Source organism: Morus notabilis, unplaced genomic scaffold (assembly GCF_000414095.1).
Source record: "Morus notabilis unplaced genomic scaffold, ASM41409v2 Scaffold329, whole genome shotgun sequence".
NCBI classification, from domain to species: domain Eukaryota; kingdom Viridiplantae; phylum Streptophyta; class Magnoliopsida; order Rosales; family Moraceae; genus Morus; species Morus notabilis.
In genome coordinates, this window is record NW_010358084.1 from 1,049,384 (window position 1) to 1,075,948 (window position 26,565).

At 33.7% G+C, this 26,565-nt stretch overlaps 3 protein-coding genes across 3 annotated transcripts; 1 reads left to right on the plus strand and 2 right to left on the minus strand.

Moving 5' to 3' along the window:
- Positions 1–4,157: 4,157 nt before the first annotated feature.
- Positions 4,158–6,910, minus strand: LOC21409950 (pre-mRNA cleavage factor Im 25 kDa subunit 1). Its single transcript, XM_024161352.1, has 7 exons — positions 6,537–6,910; positions 6,370–6,415; positions 5,201–5,294; positions 5,018–5,091; positions 4,850–4,936; positions 4,652–4,762; positions 4,158–4,428 (listed from the first exon to the last, which is right to left on the minus strand). Exons 1-7 carry the CDS (start codon positions 6,698–6,700, stop codon positions 4,357–4,359), a joined length of 648 nt encoding a protein of 215 aa, XP_024017120.1. The 5' UTR covers positions 6,701–6,910; the 3' UTR covers positions 4,158–4,356.
- An 8,549-nt stretch (positions 6,911–15,459) lies between these two features.
- On the plus strand, positions 15,460–20,240 carry LOC112090338 (homogentisate solanesyltransferase, chloroplastic-like). The gene is made up of 10 exons (XM_024161465.1): positions 15,460–15,663; positions 15,803–15,972; positions 16,576–16,722; positions 17,335–17,563; positions 18,258–18,331; positions 18,724–18,816; positions 18,942–19,059; positions 19,348–19,410; positions 19,506–19,538; positions 19,636–20,240. Exons 1-10 carry the CDS (start codon positions 15,460–15,462, stop codon positions 19,708–19,710), a joined length of 1,206 nt encoding a protein of 401 aa, XP_024017233.1. The 3' UTR covers positions 19,711–20,240.
- A 2,152-nt stretch (positions 20,241–22,392) lies between these two features.
- On the minus strand, positions 22,393–22,902 carry LOC112090357. Its single transcript, XM_024161490.1, has one exon. The coding sequence runs from the start codon at positions 22,900–22,902 to the stop codon at positions 22,393–22,395; it is 510 nt and encodes a 169-aa protein (XP_024017258.1).
- Positions 22,903–26,565: the final 3,663 nt, after the last annotated feature.

Below are 26,565 nucleotides of genomic sequence, written 5' to 3' on the forward strand. Positions count from 1 at the left end.
ATTATATTAAATATAATAATAAATATATATTATATTGTAATTATTTATATTATATTATAGTATAATATAATATAGTCGTAATTTTTAACTATCCACAGTAATTCAACCTCATAATTTACCAAACGCTATTACACTGATTTTGAAACCAATACAGCTATTATAATTATAGTTTACTAAACACTCAGCTGTTTTTTGTAACATTTGCTTTTTCCTTCAGCATAGCTAAAAATAAATTTTTCAACATCTACAGTACTATCAAATTAAGCCTAAGTACATGATGCTACGATTGAAAAATATAATCATCTTTAAAGTAGAATTAGGTTAATTTTTTTTATCTCTATTAGTGGGTTTCAAAATTTTTAAAGTAATAAAAGAATAGTGACCGGATAACACTAATGAACTCTCTTTTTTTTTAAAAGAAAAAAGTAAAAATTAAAAAATGTCATATATTGCCCGTCAGTTGATGATTGGATACATACATATATATATATATATATATATATATATATGAGTAAAGGAGGCATGTGTGAGCATTGTTGGCTTAATTATATCCTAATGATTTTGTTGCATAATTAAAGTTTTTTTTTCTTTAGAAAATTTCATTTTGGCACCGGCCTGTATTATATTAAATATTCTTTTGGTATCTTGTATTTTTATAATATATTAAACTGACATCTCGATGTTTTAAAAAATATTATTTTTTATTACATTGATGCCATTTTTTGGACATAAAAAAAAATCAATTTTGTCCTTAGTTGACTTAAATTGAAAAAAACCAAGCAGATTTTTAAAGACAAATGGGATGTTTTATTATAGGGATAGTGTTTTTCAATCATTAAATAAATTGTGATTTCGAATCAACTAAATGAGAAATTATGGTAAATTTAACATTTTATATCTCAAAAAATGTCTTAAATTACTAAAAAAAAAATGTTTTAAAACGTTGAATTATTAATTTATTATTATAAAAACACAAAATATCAAAAAGATATAGCATAGGGTACTATAATGAAATTTTCTCTTTTTTTTTTTGTCTTTCAATTATTATAATTTAATTGTCTGCTTCATTTTATAGTTGATTATTTTGTTTAGCAAAAGTTCGTTTATGCTGTTTATCTCAATGTTAACCTCACCAAGCAAATCCTTGCAAGTTTCTCGTTATTCGTGTTCGAATGGAAGTACTGAAATGTCATATGAGCATTGGTTTAAAGTGACTGTAACAACTTGATCAACTGTTTTTTTTTTCTTTTTTCAGAGCCATGACAGTTTACTTTGTAAGAACTTTTTTCTCAAGATTCAATCATTGAGATAAAGATTCGGGTCTTCTCTCCAAATTAAATGTTCTAATTTGCAGCAACAATCATATTATAATACGTTATTTAAAAAAAATATTAAAATGTTTTTAAAAGGAAATTTTTAATGATTTTTCTGTTTTTAGTGTCACGATTTATTAAATAATGTGGTATAATATAAATAGTAAAATATCATTTAAAATGAAAAAAAAAAATAGATCTTGAAATTATACATATGTAAATAAAGAGTTCAGATCCTGACCATCCACAGGGTAGTTACACCCAATATAGCGTACGAATATCTCTTTAATTACATAGCAAGATGCAACGGAAAACGGTAAAAATATGATTGTTTAAAATAAGAACATTTATGCATACACAGAATTACAGTTAAAAAAGAAAATTAACTCTCATCCAATTGCCGAACATAATACGTTACATTAACAAATAAGAGATTTCTATCTTAAACAGTTAAAACAGTTAAATTTATATAATTTTTATTCTAAATATGATTTTGATAAATTATTTTAATGTTTAGAAACATGTACATGTATAAATATCAATTATGATGGGAAGGTCCAAACATATCACCGTCCAAAGGGAGGGAGAAGGGAGTGAAAAAGCGGCGGCCGATTAAGCGGCAGCGTGGCACTTGGAAAACTTGGAAGTTGACATGTGTAACCACTGAGAAAGATCCAAGTGCAATTTCCTCAAGCTTAAGGCACCTGACAATGCTACAACGGCCAACGACCACGACCACGAGCTTTGAAAAGAAAAGAAAGAGAAGAAAATTAACTCATTTTTGTTTTACTTGTTTAATTCAGTTCGTCAGTTTAAATAGTAAATACAGTTTAAATTTATATTTAATAAACACTAATTATAAATTATATTATCCGTTTGAATTAAATTAAACTATTTAACTTAAAATTTAACTCTCATTATAATTCAACCGTTCAAACTATTTTTAAATAGTAAAAAGATGTAAACTCTATTTGCTTTTCACACGTAACAAATTTAAATTTAAATTTTATTTATTGTTTGGATTAAAATTTTAATTACACATCTAAACGTCAATTTAAACTACAATTTAAACCATACAGTTTAATTTTTTTTATTCAAATAAAAAAGTTCAAATCGACAAAATTCAAACTAGTGAATCAAATGGGGGCTCTAAAGTGTTGGACACTAAAAAAAAAATTTATAACAATTTTTGTTTGTTATATTATATTTATGAGACATTCTCTAATACTAACATACTGATATGTCAAATTTTATGTCTATCAGATCTGCATAAAATCACATAAAAATCAAAATGTACACAAATCTAACAATTAAAAAAATTTAACCTATCAGTATGCCAAGAGTATCAAAGAATATATATATATATACACACACGCTAACACAAGGCTGTCATTCTTTCCTTCTTTCTTCCATTTTCTTTTCTGGCTAAATAAATGATGACTTGTATTTGTCCTTTCCTCTCTCTTGTGAAATTCGAAGACCATAACACATTTGCCTGCTGTATGTTTGTTACTGGTAACACATTTGCCTGCTGTATGTTTGTTACTGGTTTGAGACGACATTTTGGCTTCATTTGATTTGTGATGCATGCTACCAAATATTGGATTAAATAGGGATTTTGTCAAACTTCATTTCCACGACCAAATTTCTTGATTTGGTGTAAGATTTTTAACCATTAATTCAAAATGTTTCACTAAAATTAATGCAATTACTAGATATAAGGCAATTTATCAAAACTGCCCCGCTAATTCTTTGTAATTCTTTTGTTAGTTATTTCTTGTACTTTTAGTCCACTGGTAATTACCGCTCCTTAATCTGTTATATTAACATTTCAATGGTCCGATATATGACTAGAAGTAATTATGCTGCTTTTTAAACTGTTAATATTAACTTTTCATCAATGGTGCTTTAAATTTGTAACATGAACACTAACAAACAAACCTTAAAAAGTTAATCCAAAATAGTTAAAATAGTGATACCTTCCAATAGAACAAAAACACAATTCCTGCGATAAGATTTCCCCTTTTGTAACATGATAATTTTCATTTAGCGATACACGTCTCCCGTAAATTCTCTCCACATTTAGGCAGAGAAGCAAGATTTCATTACTGTCTTTTAGTGGCAGTCTCTTGGAAACTGGTTACCAACTTGAAAAAAAAAAGACAAAATATTATGCAGACCATGAGATTCATGACAGAATAAATTGGACAAGTTTCAAGCTATTTGTGGAAAACAAATGAGTGAATGACGCAGGATGTATTTATTTCTTTCTTTTTGGGAATTCAAAACCTCTCCCTTATGATCTTATCCAAACTATTGTCATCTGAAAGAAAATTTTATGAGTGCGTTTAGAATTAATTTTAAAATAATTTTATTTTTAATAAAAAGTAAAAATAAAATTATTTTAAAAATGTTTTAAAATCGATTTTAAAATTACGTTTGATTAGTAATTTAAGAGATTGTTTTGAATATAATAAAAAATAAAATCGTGTTTATTAATTAATATATTATAATATTACTAATAAGTCCTAAAAAATGAAAATAAAAAAGTGAAAATTACTTTCAACTGTTTTCTAATCTTTTTATAAAAACCATTCTCGCTGTTTTCGTTTTCAAAACATTTGCTAAACAAACGTCATTTCGTGTTCATTTTGATTTTTAATTCTCAAAATACGTGAAAACCGTTTTCAAAAACGGTTCCAAACACGCACCATAATTCGAACTTGCAATCCACACAAAAGGAGAATTCATTTTGCTAAGCAAATAAATGAGAATTGAATTACACATAAACGCAAAAAAAAAAAAAAAAAAAAAATCAAAATGACCAAGGAAAGAAGAGGGAAATTGTATAAAGAAAACCTTTACTGTAATGTTGTTCACTGGTACAAATCTGAAGCTGTCAATTGCCATACAAAGCAAACTAATATACAAGTGTAAATATCAAGATTTGTGGAATAAGACGTCCAAGGTATTAAAAAAAAGCATTTATAGTTCACAATCTTATTGCAGATCCTTGTATACTCATCACACGGTATTGGTCTAATTAGTTTTCTATAATGTTGAAGGAGAACTTGGATAGTAGCTGTGGAACACCTGATATGATGGATCCATATGTCTACAAAACAAAACAATTAGGACAAAAAAAATTGAAAAAAAAAAAATCAAAACCAATCTATTATATTTGGATACACCGAGTCTTAAATGGGGTGTCATACATTTAAGGAAATTACTGCTTATTCCTTGCGTAACCAAAATGACACTTATGTGAAAGATATGACTGGATCATGCAATCAAAGAAAACTAGGCAGATCATCTCTTTGTAACATTAGGTTATATACCTTATGATTTTCGTGAACCTGGCATAACGGAACGGCAAGCAATTTTAGGTCTTTCGGCACAATGAACTTTCGACTTTCCGGTAACTTCACGAGGTAAAGTTTTGTGCATTCCTACAACACAGAGAAGCATCAGAACTTTGCCATGTTGTGCTGCTTATAAGTTGAAGAAAAGCCTTTATCTAGAAAGAAAAAGTGTACCTTAGGCCTTTTAACATTAGGTGACAAGTAGGGATAGAGCAATGTTTCGAAATCAGGCCTCCACCACTTTCCAAGGCATTCTCCCACCTAAAAACATTGGAACTCTATTCATCTTTGCATTCAAATTAGAAATGACATTTTGAACTATTGCAACGAAAAAAATCTTACCTCCCAATCTACCCCACCACTATTTTCATTTGCTGAAAGTTTTCTCGACAACTTTCGTTTCAACCCATCGATATCTGGAATGTCAAAGATTCTTAGTTTAACAAGTTCTTAAAACAATTCTTCTGAGTTTAATGACATTTCAACTCTCTAACTAAACAATTAGCGAGTGTCCTAGTGATATACCTGATTCCCCGGGTCTTAATCGACCGCCAGGAAGCTTAAAGATGGAGTTTCTTACTTGTAAGAGCAGCAAATGAGGATGTTTAAACAACTCCACCTGATTTGCCAAAAGGAAACTTTTTCAGTTCAGTAACTGTCCACCAAATTTGTTTTAGTATATGACAACTAGTACACAAAAGTCGAACCTTGATTTTTATCGTTTTCTTTTCTAGTAAAGTAAAACATCCAACCATCTAAGTAGCAATATTATTTCTCATTTTGTTTTTCTCAAGTGACATTTTCTATTTGAGTCAAATATATGGAACACTGCATTTAAAACTAATATGCCTACTCCTCGCAACATTTTAAAGCGGCACATAATAAGGTTTATAGGTCTTTTTCAGATATAATCAAAGGCAAAGAGGGAAGATTTCGTGAGACTCTACCTCGCAAACGGGTTCATTATTCGGTGCATTCTATGTATAAACCCCAGACTCACACAGACGATGATGACAAAAAAAAAAGGACCCCTTATAGGCCATCACAAGATGCATTGATGGCCTTATATCAAAAGATTAAGAACAAACTAGGGTCCTAATTTATATTCAACTTTCTAAAACGAACTTAAATAGCAGGCCAGTTATATTCTTCTTATTAGTACATATTTCTTTAAAAAACTTATCACATCAATTAATATTAAAAAATAGCATCAACCGATAAAAAGACGACAACAAACCTCAACTACGTATCAGTATAAACAAGTTTCAGGATCTCAAGCACAATTAAATACTAACTATGCTCCACAGGCCCTTTTCTATTGTAAACAAAATGGCTAAGTTATAAAAAGACTAAATTGCACTGTTGCACCTTAAAAATGTTTCTATGACACACCCCAAACTTTAAATTTTGGCAAATTGACGGGTTTTATAAGATATTCGCTCTTGACCTGGTTTGAAAAATGACCTGCTTTCCTACAGCACTACCGAGGCATTTTGTGGTTAAATTCAACAATTCACCAAAACAAAATGGTGCATAAATTAGCTTCCCTAACAAGAAGCTATTCACTGATTACTGTCAATCCTGATATGCAAAACAGAAAACACTAGCACCATCACTAGTAGTCTACAAAAACATCAAAATTGGTAACAAAAGTTATGGAAGAAAAGCAAAAAGGTGAAACAACGAAAACCAACCAGAATAACAGCTTCCACACATGCCCTCAATCCACGGGCAGAATAGCTACAGTGGAACCATCACAAAAACCAAATAAATAAGAAAAAAAAAGATAATAACATCAAAAAAATTGTCAATAAAAAAAGGAAAAAAAAAAAAAGATTATAACCCAGTTGAGAAATGGTACTTGGATTTCATCCTGAGAAGACGATCGGCCAAATTCTCATCCTTTAAGGGAAGAGCCTCTTTGGATCCAAAGTAGTAGCTGCTCAGAGGATAAATGTCCAAAACAAGACTGCTTGTTTGATTCTGATTCTGATTATGATTCTCTTCGAAAGTTGCATCACCCATCGTCAACTAGAAACACTCGTGAATTTGCAACAAGAGAGGAAAGAGAGAGAGAGAGAGAGAGAGAGAGAGAGAGAGAGAGAGAGAGAGAAACTGAAGAACAGAAAAGGAAATGTGGGATTTTGCTAGACTTGCTGAGTCACTACTGTTTTTTTTTTTTTTTTTTCTCTAATCAACTGAGTCACCACTGTTTGTTGTGTCGGTTTTGGTCTGGAACGTGGGCGTGGCGATTCCAGAGAGACCTGAAGAACGAATATTTAAAAGGTGGTCGGTTAATGTGTGTGTACTATGAAGTGGACGGGACGTTATTGGGCTTATTTGGACTCTTATGTCGTATGGATATGGGTTGGGTACGTATTTTCTGGGCCTATCTTGGTACTCTACGTGGGCCACAATGAAGTTACCCACAAACCGACAGGAATCCAACCCAGACACGATAAGATTTGGAAGACTTTCCAATTTAAGAACTAACTTCGAAGCCTTTGTCTCTTTAACCTTTTTTACGTAGAAACTAAACTTAAAAAAAAAAAAAAAAAAAAAAAAAAAAAAAAAAAAAAAAAAAGCTAACAAAATAGAAAAGAAAAATTTGAAACTTTCTATGAATATATCTTGCAATCTAAGTGAAGTAAATAGTGTGTAAACTCAGTTGCGTTGCTTCAAAAGATGATGTAAAAATTTTACCCTCCAAAGGGTACATCACGTTGGTTGATTATTCAATCAAAAAGCCAGCTCTAGTTTCGCCTTTTGCCATTTCTAATTACCTCTCTTGGAATATCATTGCCCTCAAAATAACCATCACAGTTTTTCTGTTTATTGAACAGAAAAGTTGAACATAAATTGAAATTTTATAAGAAAAAACACGATAAGAAAAAAGCTCAAATAATAGTTCAGATTTATAAAATAAATGCGTACTTAACTAAGTCAATAATTGACTTCTTTTAATACGAAAGAGAGAGAACCAAGGAAAAAATTCAAGTCCAACATGCCTAGCACGGCAGGACCAAAACAGTTCACATTGTTAACTTCTATTTCTTTTTTTGTTTTTTTTTCCCCTTAATCGTCTTATATTATTTCAATTAGGACAGTGATTATCATTAGTTAATATTTTACATGTTATGATGGTTGTGGTATTTTTGATAATACAATATAAAACATAACATTTCGAATAAATAGAGGAGAGATTTAGGCGCTTGTTTCTTAAAAATTTAAATAAATAAAATCAACCTTCCAATTAAGGGTACTTTTTTTTTTTTTTTTCTCCAAATCTGCAAGAATATTGGTAGTTATATATAGATCAACATAATATATCAAAACATTGGAATGTGGTGGGATATTTTAGTCCTTTTATTGTTGTTGTTGTTGTTATTATTTTTATTTTATATTTTCGAATTGTGATGGTGGGTTGTGCCTAACTTCAGTCTTAACTGCTATAACCACTGACTGCTAAACTTGCAATTAATATTCTCTTTGTCTGCTTCATAAGACACCTAACTTGTTTCTCTAATTAGCTTATATTCCATCAATAATAAGATGTTAGATACTCAATATTGTCTCTTACTAGTTAAGACGTAAGGATTAAAAAAAAATGTTGTCGTTTTGGTTAGAAGTCTAAATTTAAGTAAAGACTCGTTGATAGATGACTAATCTAGGGGCAAAAAGAGAATAAAAAAAATATATCATTAATTGATAAATAAACTTTAGTATTTATCAAGTGGCAATACATCATACATGCAATTAAAATCGGATTCCTTCAAGAAAGAAATGATCAATGGAGGAGACCCATTTGATGAAAAACATTAGATTATATCAAACAAATACCCGTTAAAATGTATGAATTTTAGATTTTTATCCATTACATTTAACCTTCATAATCTTTGTAGTATAAAATATGCTTCTAGTTGAATTGATTGTTTCGTGATCTATTGAACAGGTTACAAGCTATTTATGGAAAACAAATGAGTGAAAAAGTAGCGTCAGTTTATTGCTCAAAGCCTAGATGTGGTTTGCTGATTGTAGTTTTACAGCTCTTGTCAGTTTTACAACGACGTGTACTTTTTATGCTGCCACGTTTTATCCTCTACGATAAACATGTGATCATGAAATAACGACAGTGAGGATAGAAACGACAACCAGATGAGACGCGAAACAAACGACACGAATGAATAAAAAGACATAAAACGATAAAATGAACAAAATTAAAAACGACAAGAAAATAAGAAACGATCGAAATATATAAACTGTACAAAAGCCAAACGACATATATATATCTATACATATAAAGACAACGTAACGACATAATCTTCAAGTCAACGACACTTGCGTTATAACATAACAGACATAATAAATCGCAACGGAGCATAAATAAGCAAACAATGACAAGAAAGACGAGACAGGCATAACTTCAAGAATGAATAGACGATAAATTTGTAAAACAACGGATGTATAAAAACGACGAAAAATGAGAAACCACCAGAATGAATTGATGAAAAAACAAAACAATAAAAAATCATTTAAAAAATGTAGAAAAAACAAGAATGGATAAACACCAGAAAAGGACAACAAGACTTACAAGAATGAACAACGACAACAAAATAAGAAACGACAAAAGCGTATAAACGACAAGGGAGACAAACTAATAGACTGCAGATAAACGACAATTCGTTGAGTGTGTAAGACTGGTTGGTCTTTTGTAATCTTTTAAACTTAGTGAATTGATCATTGTCTGGGCGTGGCCCTACAGAGTAGGTGTGCGCACCGAATGCGATATCATTTTCTGGTGTCCTTTATGTTTTTGCATTATTTTCCTGCATTGCTATTTTGCTGGTTTAATTTCAGATTTTCTGTTAAAATAGTATTACAGTAAGTGTTATAACACTATCTGTGACACCAGCGACAAAAACAGACCTAACAATTGGTATCAGAGCGGTTTAACCGTTTGCTTGGTGAGATTTTAGGAACTTGTCTGTTACAGCAGGTATGAATTTTTTGAAAGAAGGCAGTTCAGTTTCGCGTCCTCCCCTCCTAGACGATTCCAACTACTCATATTGGAAAGCACGTATGAAGGCGTTCATCAAAGCTATTGATGAAAAGGCATGGAGAGCTATCTTGACTGGTTGGGAGCATCCAGTTACAAAGGATTCTGAAGGGAATGAGATATTGAAGCCCGAAACTACTTGGTCAACTGAAGAGGACAAGTTGGCGAACAACAATTTTAAAGCGTTGAATGTTATCTTCAACGGGGTAGATGCGAACCAATTCAAGCTCATTTCAACGTGTGAAACAACCAAAGATGTATGGGAGACATTACAAACGGCACATGAAGGTACGGCTGTCGGGAGAATCTCTAAACTTCAAATCCTTACTACAAGGGTTGAGAATCTTCGAATGCAAGAAGATGAAACAATTTCTGAGTTTAATTCAAAATTGTGTGATATTGCTAATGAGACATTTGCCCTTGGAGAGAAAATATCAGAGGAGAAGCTTGTGAGGAAGGCCTTGAGGTCTCTTCCACAGAGGTTTGCTTACAAGGTGACAGCTATTGAGGAAGCCAAAGATGTCCAAATAATGAAACTTGATGAGCTAATGGGTTTTTTGCGCACTTTTGAGATGAATCTGGATGAAAACAAGGAAGGAAAGAAGGAGAAAATTATTGCCTTTCAAGCCAAAGTTGATTTTGATGGTGAAGAAGACTTGGCTTAGTCCATAACAAGGTTGTCGAAGAAATTCAACAAGGTGATGAAGAAGGTCAATAGGAAGAATGATAATTCAAGAAATGGCAACTCTAGTAATTTTTAAAAGAGTAAATCTGCAGCAAATAACACAGAATTGAAGACAAAGAACAGAGGTATTCAATGCCAAGAGTGTGACATATATGGACATATTCAATCCGAATGCGCTAATACCCTCAAGAAGAAGAATAAGTCATTTAATGCAACTTGGAGTGATGAAGAGTCAGAAGGCAGTCAGGAAGATGACGAACATGTGAGCAACTATGTTGCTTTAAATGTTTATACTGATAAGGGCATTTCTGCATATAATATTACAAAATGTGTCACAGACAGTGTTACAACAAATGCTGAAACAGAATATGTGAACAACAAAACTAAAGGAGATTTTTTCAGATTCTGAAAGTAACAGTGATGGTGAGGAATTGACTATTGATGACATACATGAAGCTTATAAGACCATGTTCAGAAAATAGGTTAAAGTGTGTGAAATGAATAAGTCTTTACGAGAGCGAGTTGCTGAGCTTGTTAAAGAGAAAGATGTGCTTAAGAAGGCTGCCGTAAACTATGAATTTCAAGTTGCTGAAAATGAGAAAAGGCTGCAGGACACAAGGGTAGAATTTGAGGGCACTCAAAAGTCACTTAAAATGATGAATTCTGGCACCACCAAACTTGATCATATTCTCTTTGTGGGAAATGCTAGTTGTGATCGTCATGGACTTGGCTACACTGGTGAATGTTCAACATCCAAGAAAGTGTTTGTGAAGGAGACGCCCGCTCCAAAATCTCAGACTATCCTCAGTAAGAAAGGTATTATCTTACCCCCATGACGTAAAAAGTTTGTTCCCATATGTCATTATTGTGGTTTAGCTGGCCATATAAGACCAAGATGCTACAAGTATTTGAATGCTTTGAAGAGAGGTATGCTCATGAATCCACCAAATTCCGCAAACTCAAGAAGGACACCTAAAATGAAGGTTGATGTACAAAACAAATTTCCTAGATGTGTGTGGGTAAGGAAATCTGATTTAAGGTGTCATGAGGCTTATACTTCTTTTAAAGCATGTACTACTAACTCTGAGTATTGTGGTAATGGTCACTCCAAGCATTTGATAGATGATAAAAACAATATGCATGGAAGAATATTATATTCAGGGGGAGTAAGACTCGTAGAGGACTCAGGGGGAGCAAGTTACATAAATCAATGAATTGGAATGTGATTTGCAGGAAAGTGTTATACCGAGTGTTCCATTTGGTGTTACAACACTTTCTGCGACAACAGCTTCTAAAAGGGTTTTCTATTAGTATTATTGTTAACTTTGGCTGTATTTCGTCAAAAAGGGGGAGAACTTTTAATTCAACTAACCCCCTTAGTTAGATTTTATCTTTTATCTTGTAATAGGTTCTTTTTGTTAATAATGTTAGTTTTGCCAAAAATAGCCAAAGGGGGAGATTGTTAGTGCATTTTTTGTGTTGCCTTATTTTTTGCAAATTGGTTGTATGATTGGCTGGCATTGTAAATTGGTGGTCCTCTTAAGGTAAGTCTTGTTGTCATGTTTATTGGCTGCAAATCAAAGGATTTGATTGTAAAAAATCAAGAGTGGACTTTTGGGGGAATTGATTGCTTGTAATCTTGAGGCTGGAGCAAGGTCGAATCTGTGTAAAAAGGGCTGAACGTATGTGTGGTTTTGGCTTCTAAAAAAAACGGAGAGAAAGTGCCGAAAATCAAGTGTGGACTTTTGGGGAATTAATTGTTGGTGATCTTGAGGCTTGAGGCAGGTTGAATGAGGGGGTAATGGCAGAACGTGTAGTGAGGTGTTGTTTCTGAAACATAGAGAGGGCTGAAAACTGAAAAGATGATTTTGTTCATGTCATAATGAGATTGTAATGTTAAGTGTCGTTAGATGTGTTACGGTGAATTGTTAGAACACTTTTGAGTTGGTTCTTCGGGAGAAGATTTTTTTGCTTTCAGGAGGAAACCGTCAAGACGAGTGGTACTCGCTGATCAAGCTTCCTAAGGAGATTCTAGGCAACGGCGACATCGTCAAGGAGGAAGTCGTTGAGTGTGTAAGACCGTTTGGTCCTTTGTAATCTTTTGAACTTAGTGGATTGATCGCTGTCTGGGCGTGACCCCGCAGAATATGTGTGTCCACTGAACTGCGATATCATTTTCCAGTGTCCTTTATGTTTCTACATTATTTTCTTGCATTGCTGTTTCGTTGGTTTAATTTTAGATTTTCTATTAAAATAGTGTTACAGTAAAGTGTTATAACACGATCTGTGACACCAGCGACAAAAACAAACATAATACCACATATGAGATTCTCTCATTCAATAGAACAAAATGCAACGACAAAAAATTAAGAAACTATTTTGCAAGCTCTAATGCAATACCTCTAAAAGGAACCATAGAACCGTGTTTAGTTGAAACATTTCAGATTTAACTAAGATGGTATATTTTAATGATATATAAAAAATAAAAAACTAAGTATATGTTTGTCTCTATTTGGGAAGAACAAGCGAAGTTCTTTTCCTCTTTTGGTTCTCATCAAACACAGCAAACAAATAAGTCTCAATAAGTCTCTTAGGCCTATTTGGTGTACCCTCCTAATTGACATGCCTAATTAGATTAAGCACTTGTACTCATTTTCAACGACAAAAATTTAAGATACTATTTTGCAAGCTTAGATGCAATACCTCTAAGAGGAACCATAGAACTGTGCTCAGTTGAAACATCTCAGATTTAACTAAGATGGTATATTTTAATGATAAAAAAAATTAAGATAGTATATGTTTGTCTCTATTTGAGAAGAACAATCAAAGTTCTTCTCCTCTTTTGGTTCTCATCAAACGAAGCAAACAAATAAGTCTCTTAGGTCTATTTGGTGTACCTTCCTAATTGACATGCCTAATTAGATTAAGCACTCGTACTCATTTTTAACGACAAAAATTTAAGAAACTATTTTGCAAGCTCAGATGCAATATCTCTAAGAGGAACCATAGAACCGTGCTCAGTTGAATTATCTCAAATTTAACTAAGATGATATATTTTAATGATAAAAAAAAAAAAAAACTAAGATGACATATTTTTGTCTCTATTTGGGAAGAACAATCAAAGTTCTTCTCCTCTTTTGGTTCTCATCAAACACAACAACTAAATAAGTCTCTTAGTCGTATTTGGTGTTCCCTCCTAAATGACATGCCTAATTAGACTAAGCACTCACTCATTTTCAACGATAAAAATTTAAGAAACTATTTTGCAAGCTCAGATGCAATACTTGTAAGAGGAACCATAGAATCGTGCTCAGTTGAAACATCTCAGATTTAACTTATAAGATAATATATTTTAATGATAAAAAAAAACTAAGATAATATATGTTTGTCTCTATTTGGGAAGGACAAGTAAAGTTCTTCTCCTCTTTTGGTTCTCATCAAACACAGCAAATAAATAAGTCTCAATAAGTCTCTTAAGTCTATTTGGTGTCCCCTCTTAATTGGCATGCCTAATTAGATTAAGCACTCGTACTCATTTTCAGACGGATTAGATATATGCATAAAATTATATGGCTATTTAGGAATAATCTTACCGCGGTTCTGTTATTTAGATTAAGTGGTAGCAAGTGACGGAAAGACACGTTTTTGATGACTTTTGACTAATCTAGATCATTCCATTTGTTGGTTTCATTTACTTTTTGTGTATGGTTGTTTCTTATTAGTTTTTTTTTTCTAATTTTATTATTGTTATTATTTCTTGTTTGTTAGCTTCCTTGTTAGATTGTACTAATTTTCTTTGTAACAACCAGGAAAAAGTCATCATAGCTTATTTAATGTAACAACCAGGAAAAAGTATAAGTGTATGTGTAAAATATTACTAGCTTCAATTGCTAGCTTCCAAATATTAGCACCGCAAAACAACTTATTCCACGAGTAATTTTGCGTAGTATATTGTTGGTCCAAATTTCCAATAATGTTCTGTTTTTGTTTTTTTAGACTTTCTCCGGTGTTCTCTCATTTTTTAAGAACACCGATATTTCTGTTTTTCAGCTGTCAAGATCTACATTAAAATCTGTATGTTCCGCATACTTTTTTATTCTGATGTGATTTTTATCAGATCTAACGATTAAAAAAGTATGGAACATCAGTGTTTCCAAAAAAGAGAGAACACCAGACATTTCGACAAGTGCAAAGAAAAGTACCTCTATTTTATAGACTATAGTAAACTTGTCAATAATAATAATAATAATAATAATAAGACTTGTCAAATAATAATAATAAGACTTGTCAAATAATAATAATAAGACTTGTGAAAGAATAGATGACTGAGGGTAGGTTTAATTCACAACTCAAATTAAAATTTAAGTTGTATATATGAAAGAAAAATATTGTAGCAAAAAAAGTTAAATTTGAATTTTTTTTGAGAGAAAATGCCGTAACAATAAAATTTGAGTTGTAAAATGAACAACGCCTTAATTTTTGTTACCATTCTCCTATAAATTCTGAAGCTCTTGAAGCATTTATCCTCATCATCACTTTTGTTCTCTATTTTCCTTTTTTCTCTTTGTTTCAGGTCTTACACACACATATAGCGACAAATTTTCAATAGTTACATTTTCACAGTGGTTATACCATTAAATAGATAAATTTGATGATGTTATGGGATAATAATATAATCTCATTAATTATTATAAATTTTTTTTGTTCAATTATCTAATCAATTACAACCGTTGAATCAATGAATTATGGTTAAAATAATGATACTCATAGATAGGTAAATGGGTAAATATTAAAGTAATTATTAAAATCACAGTTTGGGGTAAATTGATATAAGAACGAATCACTTTGCCCCGGCAAGCGAATAGATGGACTTGTCAAAGAAAATGTTTGTACCATTCTTCTATATATTCTCAAGCTCTTGAAGCATTTGTCTTCATGATCATCAGTATTTTTGGTTCTCTATTTTCCTTTTTCCTCTGTTTTAGGTCTCACACTCACACATATCTATATATCTATATATCTATATATATATATATATATATAATGGAGCTCTCAATCTCTTATTCTTCATTTCGAGGACCAACTATTATCCCTCAACGTTTTAAGGCCTCAGCTCACGACAATAGATTGATACCAATTAAGACGACAACCAACCAATTGAGCCTACCGCCAGTGCAGCAGCTTTATGGTGAAAGCAGATTCTCAAAATCATTTTTCTGTGGCCAACATAAGCGTAATCCTATCCGGGTATACTTTTATTTCTAATTAGCAACTAGTTAAATACACTTACATGCATTAAACTTTAACATTAGTAATGGAGTACTTGTACAATTGGTTATTTTCTATTCAACTTATATAATTAATAAAACACGAATTATGGTGATAGGCATGCGATCAAGTTGAACCTGCTGGTTCAGATTCAGATTCAGTACTTGCCAAAGCTCAATTTGAATCCGGCAGTTCTGATCCGGTACTTGCTAAAGTTACGCGTTTTGGATCTGTCTACTATAAATTCCTGAGGCCTTATGCGACGCATGAAGCAATTATATCAGCTATGTAAGTAAAAAAAAAAAATTATAGGATTCAAGCAAAAAAAAAAAAAAAAAAAAAAAATTTCAGCTATGTCCACTTAAAATATAAGTTTTAAGTATCCTCATTTGATAGTTTTAAGTATCCGTTTATTTCACGGATTCGAGTTTAGAATTCGAGTTTTGTTACAGTAAAAAAACTCTAAAAAACAGTCACATCTAACTTTTTTACTACGGTAAAAAATTATCACATAAGGTCACATCTAAAGTCGAATCAGCGAACTAAACGGACCTTAAAAATTTAAGTTACATGAATGATGAGAGGGAATAACTATCGTCAAAATTCTCTTCAACATCCTAAATTTACATTATTATACCAATTCATAGCTACACAATATCTCACAAACCTATATATTGGGGCCTGAATCTGAATTCAATAAAATTTACTGGATTTATCAATTCGGAGGAAAAAAAAAATGAAAGAGAGAGAAAAGTAAACAAAAAGAAACAAGAAAAATAAACAAGCTTCCTCACTGAATTAAAATTTCTTTATAACGTGATTCAAATATGCATGCTCTCTCTCCGTTTTTTATTTTATTTTATTTTATTTATTTATTTTTTTCTTGGGCAGTTGTCTATTTGCAAGAGTATTCGTTGAAAATCCTCAGTTGTTTAGATGGCCTCTGCTGTTTAAGGCATTTCCTGGCCTAATTGCTATAATACTTACGCACGCTTATTTTATTGGCATCAACCAGATTTATGATGTTGATATTGACAGGTACGCTTCAAATATATTTTGTGCATATCCATAATTGCTATGGAGACTTTAGAGCTGATGTATACATATATTTCGGTCTGTTCATTTCGCTAATTCGAATTTAAAATTCGAGTTTTGCTACAGTAAAAAATTTTCACAAATAATCACATATAATTTTTTTATTATAATAAAAAGCTCTCATATAAAATTACATCTCAACTCAAATTAAAAATTCGAATCAACGAATTAAACGGGCCATTGAGACTTTTTATATTTCTTTCTTTGTTCACAATAATTGATATTGAATACTTAGGATAGCTTTTCTAGTTAGTACATGTCAATTTAGTTGGGATGCGACAATGAATATAACATAAAATATTTTTTTTAGATGCCAATTTAGTTTAAATGTGTGATTAACTTTGATGCTAGTTATTTTTTGCGTCATATATATATATATGTATATATTATGCTTTAAAGACTTGGATAAAAAGATTTCTTTTGTTGTCGAGTAGAAGGCTACAATTATACAGTATTGGCCTTCTGTTTAATATTATTTACTTTCATTTTAATTTATTGCTTAATTAATAGCAAAAAGGCCTTTTAGTTTATTGTATCTTTATCTGATATTTTCAGGGTGAACAAACCTTATTTACCGATACCAGCAGGAGATGTTTCCTTGAAACAAGCATGGTTCTTGATGATATTTAATTTACTTGTGGGCTTGTTGATTTTTCGGTTGATGGATGCTGATCTCATCACTACTTCTATCTACTGTCTTGGAATTTTCTTCAGCACATTCTATTCTGCTCCTCCCTTTAGATTCAAGAAATATTCTATTACAGCATCAATTGTGCTTCCTTTGGTATTACTATTTTCTTCCCATCCTCTAAAGTCTGTCATGAAATTTTGTTTTAGTTTATAAATTTTATTGCATCATTAAAAATTCTGCCGCCCTTTAAAATGTTAAAAATAGCTTATTGATATAGGTATGATTTGAGAAACATTATTGCCATGTACATCTGTCTTCAAGTTCTCACGTTCACAACAAATTACTACATATGTAGGGCCTATTTAGTTCGTTGATTCGAATTTTTAATTTGAGTTAAAATGTGACTTTATGTGAGAGTTTTTTACTGTAGTAAAAAATTAAATGTGACTGTTTCTGAGAACTTTTTACTGTAGCAAAACTCATATTTTAAACTCGAATCGGTGAAATGAACAGGGCCGTATTGTGCTAGCATTTTGAAGTGGAGTACCTTTTAAGGTTACTCGTTGTTTTAATTTCTAAGGAATTTCTTTGGTTAGTCCTGCAAAAATGAACTATTGAAAAATTTTTTGTTTTCAACCATTAAATTTGTAACAAATATTGCCCATTTTGCATTTTTTTTTTTTAATAATGGTTGAGCAATTTCAATTATCAGAAACTAACCGATGAGGAGACCGTACTAGTGAAATTTCCTAATTTTTATTTAGAGCATCTTAAATTCTCTCTTTAACACACCTATATAGAGAGAACAATAAGAGATGATATTTGGTAACAAAAGCAACTTATGCAGACTTGCAGTGTCCTTCACAATGTCGGTGTAGTTTACGCCACCAGAGCATCCCTTGGACTTCCATTTATGTGGAGGTGTGCAAAAGTTTACAAAAACAAAAATTTTATTTTATTTTTCATTTCTTATTCTCTATCCTTCAAATTATTTATTTATTCTTTACATATTATCTTAAATATTCAGAAATTTTAGAGAACTTTTAGATTAGTGCATTAAACAGAGAGAACCTTAATTATATATCCTTCATTATTGACTTATTGTTGTTTATATATTATGCTAGAAGCTTAATTATTATGTAATGGTCTTATGATGCATAATATTATGAGTAACTTATTGTAGATTAAGTAGTTGGATCTTATGAAAGACAATATTATGCATAAGTACTTATGATTTATAAGTTCGTTCTTACACACAATTCACCTTTTAATAGAATCTCATGTTTCATATTGCTTTTCTATTTGCTTTGTAGCCCCCCGGTTGTTTTCATCACTACCTTTGCGACATTGTTTTTTGTGGTCCTTAGCATCATAAAAGATCTCACGGACGTGGAAGGTGACATGAAGTAAGCTGTAATTTTTTATGTGTCAACCTAAAATTTTTCATTTCGGTTACTCTTTCAATCTTGAAACATTAATTTTCAACTTGAATTTTCAACATCATTTAAAGCAATATTCAACAATATTACAGGTATAACATACGGACATTTGCAGCAATATTCGGTCCTAAAAATATTACATTCCTTGGCACGGGGATATTACTTGTAAACTATACTGGTGCTATAGCAGCTACAGTTTTCATGCCTAAGGTAATAAATTAATTCGTCTTGAAAGCTGCAAATATCCTAGATCTTAGACTTGTTTCTAATAAATCACTATAATTTTTTCCTTTTGATTTACGTTCATTTTTTTGGTAATTTATTGATTACTTAAGATAAATTATTGATTTATGAAAGAAAATCACCAATATGCTCTTGATAAATCGGACAAAATCATACATTTATAATGTAAATCAGTAACAAAAGAAAAAGATTGTGATGAACTTTTTTCAAAAAGATTTGGTCACAATTCCTTTTTTGTTTTTATTTTTTTTATAGGCCTTCAAGAGTTACATAATGTTGCCCGCTCATGCAATCTTTGCCTTGTGGTTGCTTTTTCAGGTTTGTCATAAATTCTAACAAGAAAAAAAAAACAAAATAAAAGGTAAAAAATAAAAAATAAAAAAACTCTTACAACTTCTTTTATGTGTTTTCAGGCCAGGAAGTTGGACAAAGCAAACTATACAAAGGTTTGTCATATGCAGCTTCTTTATCACTTGTTATCCTAGTGATCAGTAAGGAATTATTTATATTGATTACTAATTCTATGCTTTTTGGTATATACAGGAAGCAAGCGCAAATTTCTTTCAATTCCTTTGGAAGCTTCTCAATTTAGAGTTTATCTTGTTTCTTTTTATATAGCAAATCAGTGCAAATTAATCCGATTTCATAGTCTAAGAGGGAGGGGCAAAGAAAGTAGTCAGCAATATTGTTGAGATATTGTTTTTCCCCTAAAATAAAGCCCCTCAAAAATATATTATAGTTACAAATTAGAGAGATGATATAATAAGAAGCTATTATAATTAATAAAAAAAGAAAAAAAAAAGAGTTAAGGAACCATTGATTCTATTAAAGAATAAGAAGACATCTTCCCACAGTATTTTCTATTGACAATAAAATGGATAAAGAAAAGATCAAAGGATCCTATTGGAGAGGAAGAGATTATTGGGAGGATCTCATGTTTTAATATGGAAATGATGTCAAGGTTAAGATTGAATTGAGAAAGACGAAGATAAAACAGATGAGTGGGTGTTAATATTGTTGTTAGTAAGAGAAGAGAACATTTTCTATTAACAAATAGTTTGGTGACATGACCAAAATGCAATTTCTTCTTCTTTCATCGGTGTGCCTATGATGAAAACTTCAACAAGTGCAAATTGTGGACTCTTGGACCCGGATATCTAAATTCATTATTTCGTAATGATTACCAATTAAATCCTGAAAAGTTTGCTAAAATGACAATCTTATAAAATGAAATTAGTGAAATATATATATATATATATATATATATATATTAGGACTTTAATTGGTAATTTGTTGGCATTGATTGTAAAAATTTAAAAACAGGTATTTTTGGCAGTTGGTGTTTGTGGAAAAGATCGAATGTATTTTTAGTTGCTTGATTACTTTAAATATGGAATGTTCTTTTCTTAATAAGAATCAGTTTTTGGAAGGAAGTATCTTAGAAGATTTGTGAGAACTGAAAAGTTATTGCATATCTGGAAACTGAATAGAGTTTCTATTTTTGAAAGTCAACTATTGATCCAAATATGGTAAATTGTTAATTGGTTATTTGATTGATATTTGATTGAGTTTCCGCAGCTGGATGATCTTTCTCTGTCTCCTAGGAATGTGTCCAGATTCGAATATTAGTTTCGGAAAGATTTTAGGATTTAAGAAGATTGATTCTCGGACTGGTTTTGGTAGAGCTAATTCTGACAGCTATGTTACAGATATTGTTACAACAAGAATCTACAACAGATTTTGTTCAGCGAATTAATTGAAGAGGTGTCAAGCTATTCACACTTTACTTAATTATTCAATGTGTCCCTTGAGTCTTTGTACACATTTTGATTAGTTTTTTTGGGTCGTGAGATAAGTGTGAGCACTTGTATTCAAAGAGATGATTTGAATATTTTTCAGGAGAAAAACTTAGTTGGAGGGATTCCAATGTTAAAAAGTTTAGGGGATTTCACTGTTCAAGTCCATTGAGAAATTGCAAGTTCATAGGCGTCTTCTTAGAGAGGGAGTCTCGAGTAGATTAAGTCCAATTGAATTGTAAAAGAGTTCTTAGTGGATTGTTCATAATCTGGGCGTGGCCCCGCAGAGTAGGTTGTGACCGAACCGCGATACCATTTCTCTTGTGTTCTTTTATTTTACGTCTCTGCATTATTTATATTGTCTTATAAAGTATTAAAAGACTCAAACTGGTACCAATAATATATATATATTATTTTTAGAGCGATCTACTCAGTTCTATATTGTAAAAAATGAGTCACTCTCGATCTTTTAAAATCAATTTACAAATTAAAATTTTTAAGAAGTTATATTACAAATAAAGCTTTTTGTTTAGTTCATTTTTACAAAGGACTCACACATATTTGTAAAATGACTACAAAAAAAAATTATTTATAAAATGACTTTGAACGATTCATTTACACTGATCCAGAATGATCAAGTCAGTCACTCAGTGCAAAATTAAAAGAAAGTCATTTTGGTCATTTTTAAAGGGCTCGTTTGACAAAATTTTTGCTTTTATTTTTAAACAATAGAAGAAGAGAAGCAAAAGCTATGACTTTTTACTGAGTGTTTGAAACTAAGAGTTTAATGGGTCAAAATAATTTTTAAATTTTTTAATAAACAATAAAAGTATTGAAAGTAAGTTTATAATGCCTTAATTAAACTCTAGTATGAGTGTTAAAATATATTCATAATTATTTTTTTAAAAGCCATAATTTCTGACTTTGACTGAAAACTCTTCTGAAAAGTTAAAACACTTCTAACAGATCATCTAGCTTTAAACCTAAAAAGTCAAAAGCCACTTTTAATAAACTTTTCCAAACATACCCTAAAATTATCATTTCGGCAACTTTTTCCCCTGATAACTAATTTCTACTAGCAAGGACTTATATTCTTCTTCTTCCCATTTTTTTTAAGCCGAGTGTCGCTTAGCCTCTTTGCCTGTTGTGTTCTGTTGGCAATTTGACCCTTCTAATAAAGTTTCATTGACCAAAATGAAAAACTTTTAACCGAGTGTTGCCTGGGAGATTGAGTATATGAATCAGATATAGCTATTCAATAATAGTGTAATACCAGAATAGGTAAAGAAAGCATTCTTCGAGTCAGTGCAAAACTCCTCAAGGAACCTTTTACTTCATTCATCAATCTCCTTGCCTTTCTTTGGAGGTTCTTTGGTTGCAGCAGTGGCTGAGACTCTATTCTTCACAAATGAACCCTCTTGTGCTTCTATCTGGGCCTCCCCTTCATGGGCCTCAGGACCAGCCTATCCCCTTATCTGCTTTTGGACCGAGCCAATGTCCAAAATCACTTGGGCCTGACTATCACTTTTCCCTCCCTCAAAATCGACCTTGTCCTCAAGGTTGGGCACATTGTACAGTTGACTAAAAGCTTGGAGGTCCTCCCATTTGAATCCTCTGGAGGATTATGAGACCACTGTACCAGTACCTGCTTGATTGGTGTATCCTGAATCATGATGATTCGGCCAGCGAGAACAGCTATCGGAACAAGCAAAGGTTTATTGGTGTGGCTGAGCTCCGGTAGAGGATAGCTCGTGACTGGTGCCTCCCTGTGGAAAGCTTTCAACAAGGACACATGGAAGGTTGGATAAATTCGACTGCTGGAAGGCAGCTCCAGTGTATAAGTGACTGGTCCGGCGTGAGCGGCGATTGGGAAAGATCCGAAATAACAACGACATAGTTTGGAGTTGAGCTGTGTGGCGACGGTGGTTTGTCGGTAAGGCTGTAGCTTGACCAACACCAAGTCTCCGATCTTGAACTGAATGTCCCGACGTTTCTTGTTGGCTTGTTGTCTCATCCGATTTTATGCTTAAGCTAGGTTCTCCTTTAGCTGTTGTAAGATGTAGTCACGAGTCAGTAAGTCCTCCTCGACTACCTGAATGGTTGTGGCCTCTCGTGTGTAGGCTGGAATCGAAGGCGGAAGCCGACCGTAAACTGCTTGAAATGGTGTCATGCTGATAGCTGAATGATGGCTAGTATTGTAGTGGTATTCGGCCCATGAGAGAAATCGACTCCAATGTTTTGGAGTCTCGGCAGTGAACGCCCGCAAGTATTGCTCCAGATATCTGTTGGTGACTTCAGTCTGCCCGTCCGTCTGAAGGTGGTATGAAGAGCTCATTTTTAACTTAGTGCCCATCAATTCGAAGAGTTTCTTCCAGAAGGTACTAGTGAAAATTGGATCTCGATCGGACACAATGGTGCGAGGCATTCCATGTAATCGGATGACCATGTGAGAGAATAACTTCGTGACCTTGGTGGCCGTGTAGTGAGGAGGAAGTGCCCCGAAATGAGCATATTTGGTGAAGCGGTTGATCACCACCAAGATGTTGGTGTTTCCCTGAGAGTTTGGCAGACCTACTATGAAATCTATAGCCAAATCTTCCCATACACGCTCTGGAATCTCTAGCGACTGAAGAAGACCATAGGGAGCCATGGGAGAATATTTCACCGTTTGACAAATGACACACGCTGCCACATATGCTTTCACCTCACTTCGCATGCCTTCCCAAAAAAAATTCGCATTGAGCCGTAAATATGTTCGTTCCACTCCTGCATGGCCGCCTATGGGTGTATTATGAAACTCCCGGAGGAGCAATTTCTTCAATTGTGAACTTTTGCTAATCATGAACCTGTTTTTATAGAGTAATAGGCCGTCCATAATACTATAGTGATTATCTGTCAATGTTCCTTCAAGCACCTGTTTTTGGAGGTCTAGTAAATCCGAACATGCCATGTTTTCACGACGTAATTCGGACAAGAGATCATACCGGCTTGCTGAAATGGCTGCCTTGAACTGAATGTTCTACTCGTCGTGGCACCTCGATAAGGCAGCCGCGGCTACATTTTCCTTGTCAGCCTTATACTCAATCGTGAACTGGTATCCCATCAACTTCTGTAAGTAATGTTGCTGTTCTTGAGTCTGTATTACCTGAGTAAGGAGTTCCTTCAAACTCCTGTGATCAGTCCGAATGACAAAATGCCACCCAAGAAAGTATTGTCGTCATTTGGCCACGGCTTCGATAATTGCCCATAACTCCCGGATATAGGCTGATGCTCCCAGCATTTGCGACCCCAATCTTTTGCTGAAATAAGCCAGCGAATGCCCATCTTGCAACAATACCCCACCCATGACAATGTTTGATGCGTCAGTCTCGACTATAAAAGTTTTTGAGAAATTGGGTAAGTGTAGGACGGGAGTTGCGGTCATGGCATTTTTCAAGCGTGCAAAAGCTCCTGATGCTTCCTCCGACCACCTAAAATTATCTTTCTTCAACAACTCGGTGAGAGGGGCCACTATCACCGCATAATGAGCGATAAACCTACGATAGTATCCTGTGAGTCCCAAGAAGCCGCGCAATTTCTTGAGATTCCTTGGTTGCGGCCAGTCGACCATTGCTGCTATCTTAAAGGGGTCTACCTTGACACCATCTCGGGACACCAGGTGGCCCAAGTACTCAATAGTATTCTGAAAAAACTGACATTTGCTCCCTTTCGCAAAGAAGTTGTTCTCGGCTAGACAATCCAACACCAAACGCAAATGTTGAGCATGATCCTCGCGGCTTCTACTGTAAACGGGGATATCGTCAAAGAATACAATAACAAATCGCCGTAAAAAAGGTTGGAAGACCTAGTTCATGACCGTCTAAAAAGTAGATAGAGCGTTCGATAGCCCGAAGGGCATAACAACGAACTTGTAATGACCCTCGTGAGTTCAAAATGATGTCTTGTGTATGTCTCTTCGGTCCATTCGGATTTGATGATACCCAACTCGGAGGTCTAGCTTAGATAACACAACTACCCCGCCCAACTCATCTAGGAGTTCATCAATGGTAGGTATAGGAAACCTATCTATGATTGTGATTCCATTTAGTGCGCGATAGTCCACACAAAATAGCCAAGAACCATCCTTCTTTTTCACCAGTAAAACCGGGGAAGAATATGGATTGTTGTTATGCCGTATGAATCCACAATCCAACATCTCCTTAACCAGCTTTTCCATCACATCCTTTTGGAAATAGGGGTACCAATAAGGCCTCACATTGACCGGGGATGATCCGGACTATAGGTGTATTCTATGATCAACATTTCTGATGGGCGGTAACTGTCTAGGCTCTTTAAAAACTCGCTGAAACTGTCTGAGGATTCCCTTTCCTACTGCCGGTAGTTTAGCCTCTAAGTGATCTATCTCCGTGGACTATTTCCCCTGAATTTCCCCTACTGTTGTCAGCTTATAAACCCTACTGACCGCCCCCTCAATTATCAACGCACTCAACTGAGAGAACGTGACCTGGCGAGCGCTGACTTGGGTGTTGCCTGCCAACTTGACCGTCCTTCCCTCCCATTGAATTCCATGGTCAACTCGTTATGGTTATGCACACAATGTCCCAATGTTCTCAACCATTGCATGCCGAGGACAACATCCAAACCCCAAATTGGCAGAACATACAAATCTACCGCAAAACGATGCCCCTGCATTACCAGCTCCACCCCTGTACACTTCTTACAACACACTAAATAATGTCCATTTCCCATGTATACCTTAAACCTCCGAGTCTCCTCCCACTTAAGGTCTAGCTTCTCAACCAAAACTTCTTGAATAAAATTGTTATTACTACCCGTATCTATAAGTACCTTCAAGGTCTCCGTTCCATGCTTAGCCATTATTTGAAATATGCAGGGATTGACCAAATTTGAGAGACTATTGAGGCTTACCTCTAGTTCTTCGTCTTCGGTGCTATCTGCCATGCCCAGGTCTGAGTCCTCCGGCTCTTCGACATCATCTTCCCTGCCATACATTAGTAACACTCAATTCTTGCACTTGTGATTGGCGTGATATTTTTCATCGCAGCTGAAACAAAGCCCCTTCTCCTTTTTTTTCTTGCAGTTCTACTAGAGTTAAGCGTTTGATCGGCATTTGGAGGTTCCCACATATTGGTTTCCCGTTCGAGGGGAGAATGCCCCTGTCATGGTGCTTTGAGTACCAGGTTGGTGCCCAGGCACGTTCGTCACGGATATTCCGCGACCCTGCGACTCTGTTGTTCGGTACCCTTCCCTCCGATGTTGTCCCAGCAAATCCTCATTCCTGTCTTCAAATAACTGGGCCTTAGCCATGGCATTAGCCAAGTCGTAAGGTCGTGCCATTAGAATCTCCCTGCATACCTCAGTTTTCAATCCCCAAACAAAAAGGTTCAAGAACATAGATTCAGAAACACATGTAATTCTCGTCATCAGACTCTCGAACTCAGCTCAGTATTGAGAGACCTTCCCGGTTTGAATCAGCTTGGCAATACGTCCCAGCGGGTCATCATAAATCAAGGCCCAAAATCTCTTTCTCAACTCGTGAAGGAACACCTCCCAGCTAGTGAGAGCGCCACCTTTCTCCATCCACTGATACCACATAGAAGGTTCGCCATCCAGATGGAACGCCACTACTGCTAGACGCGTCGCCGGCTCGACCTGG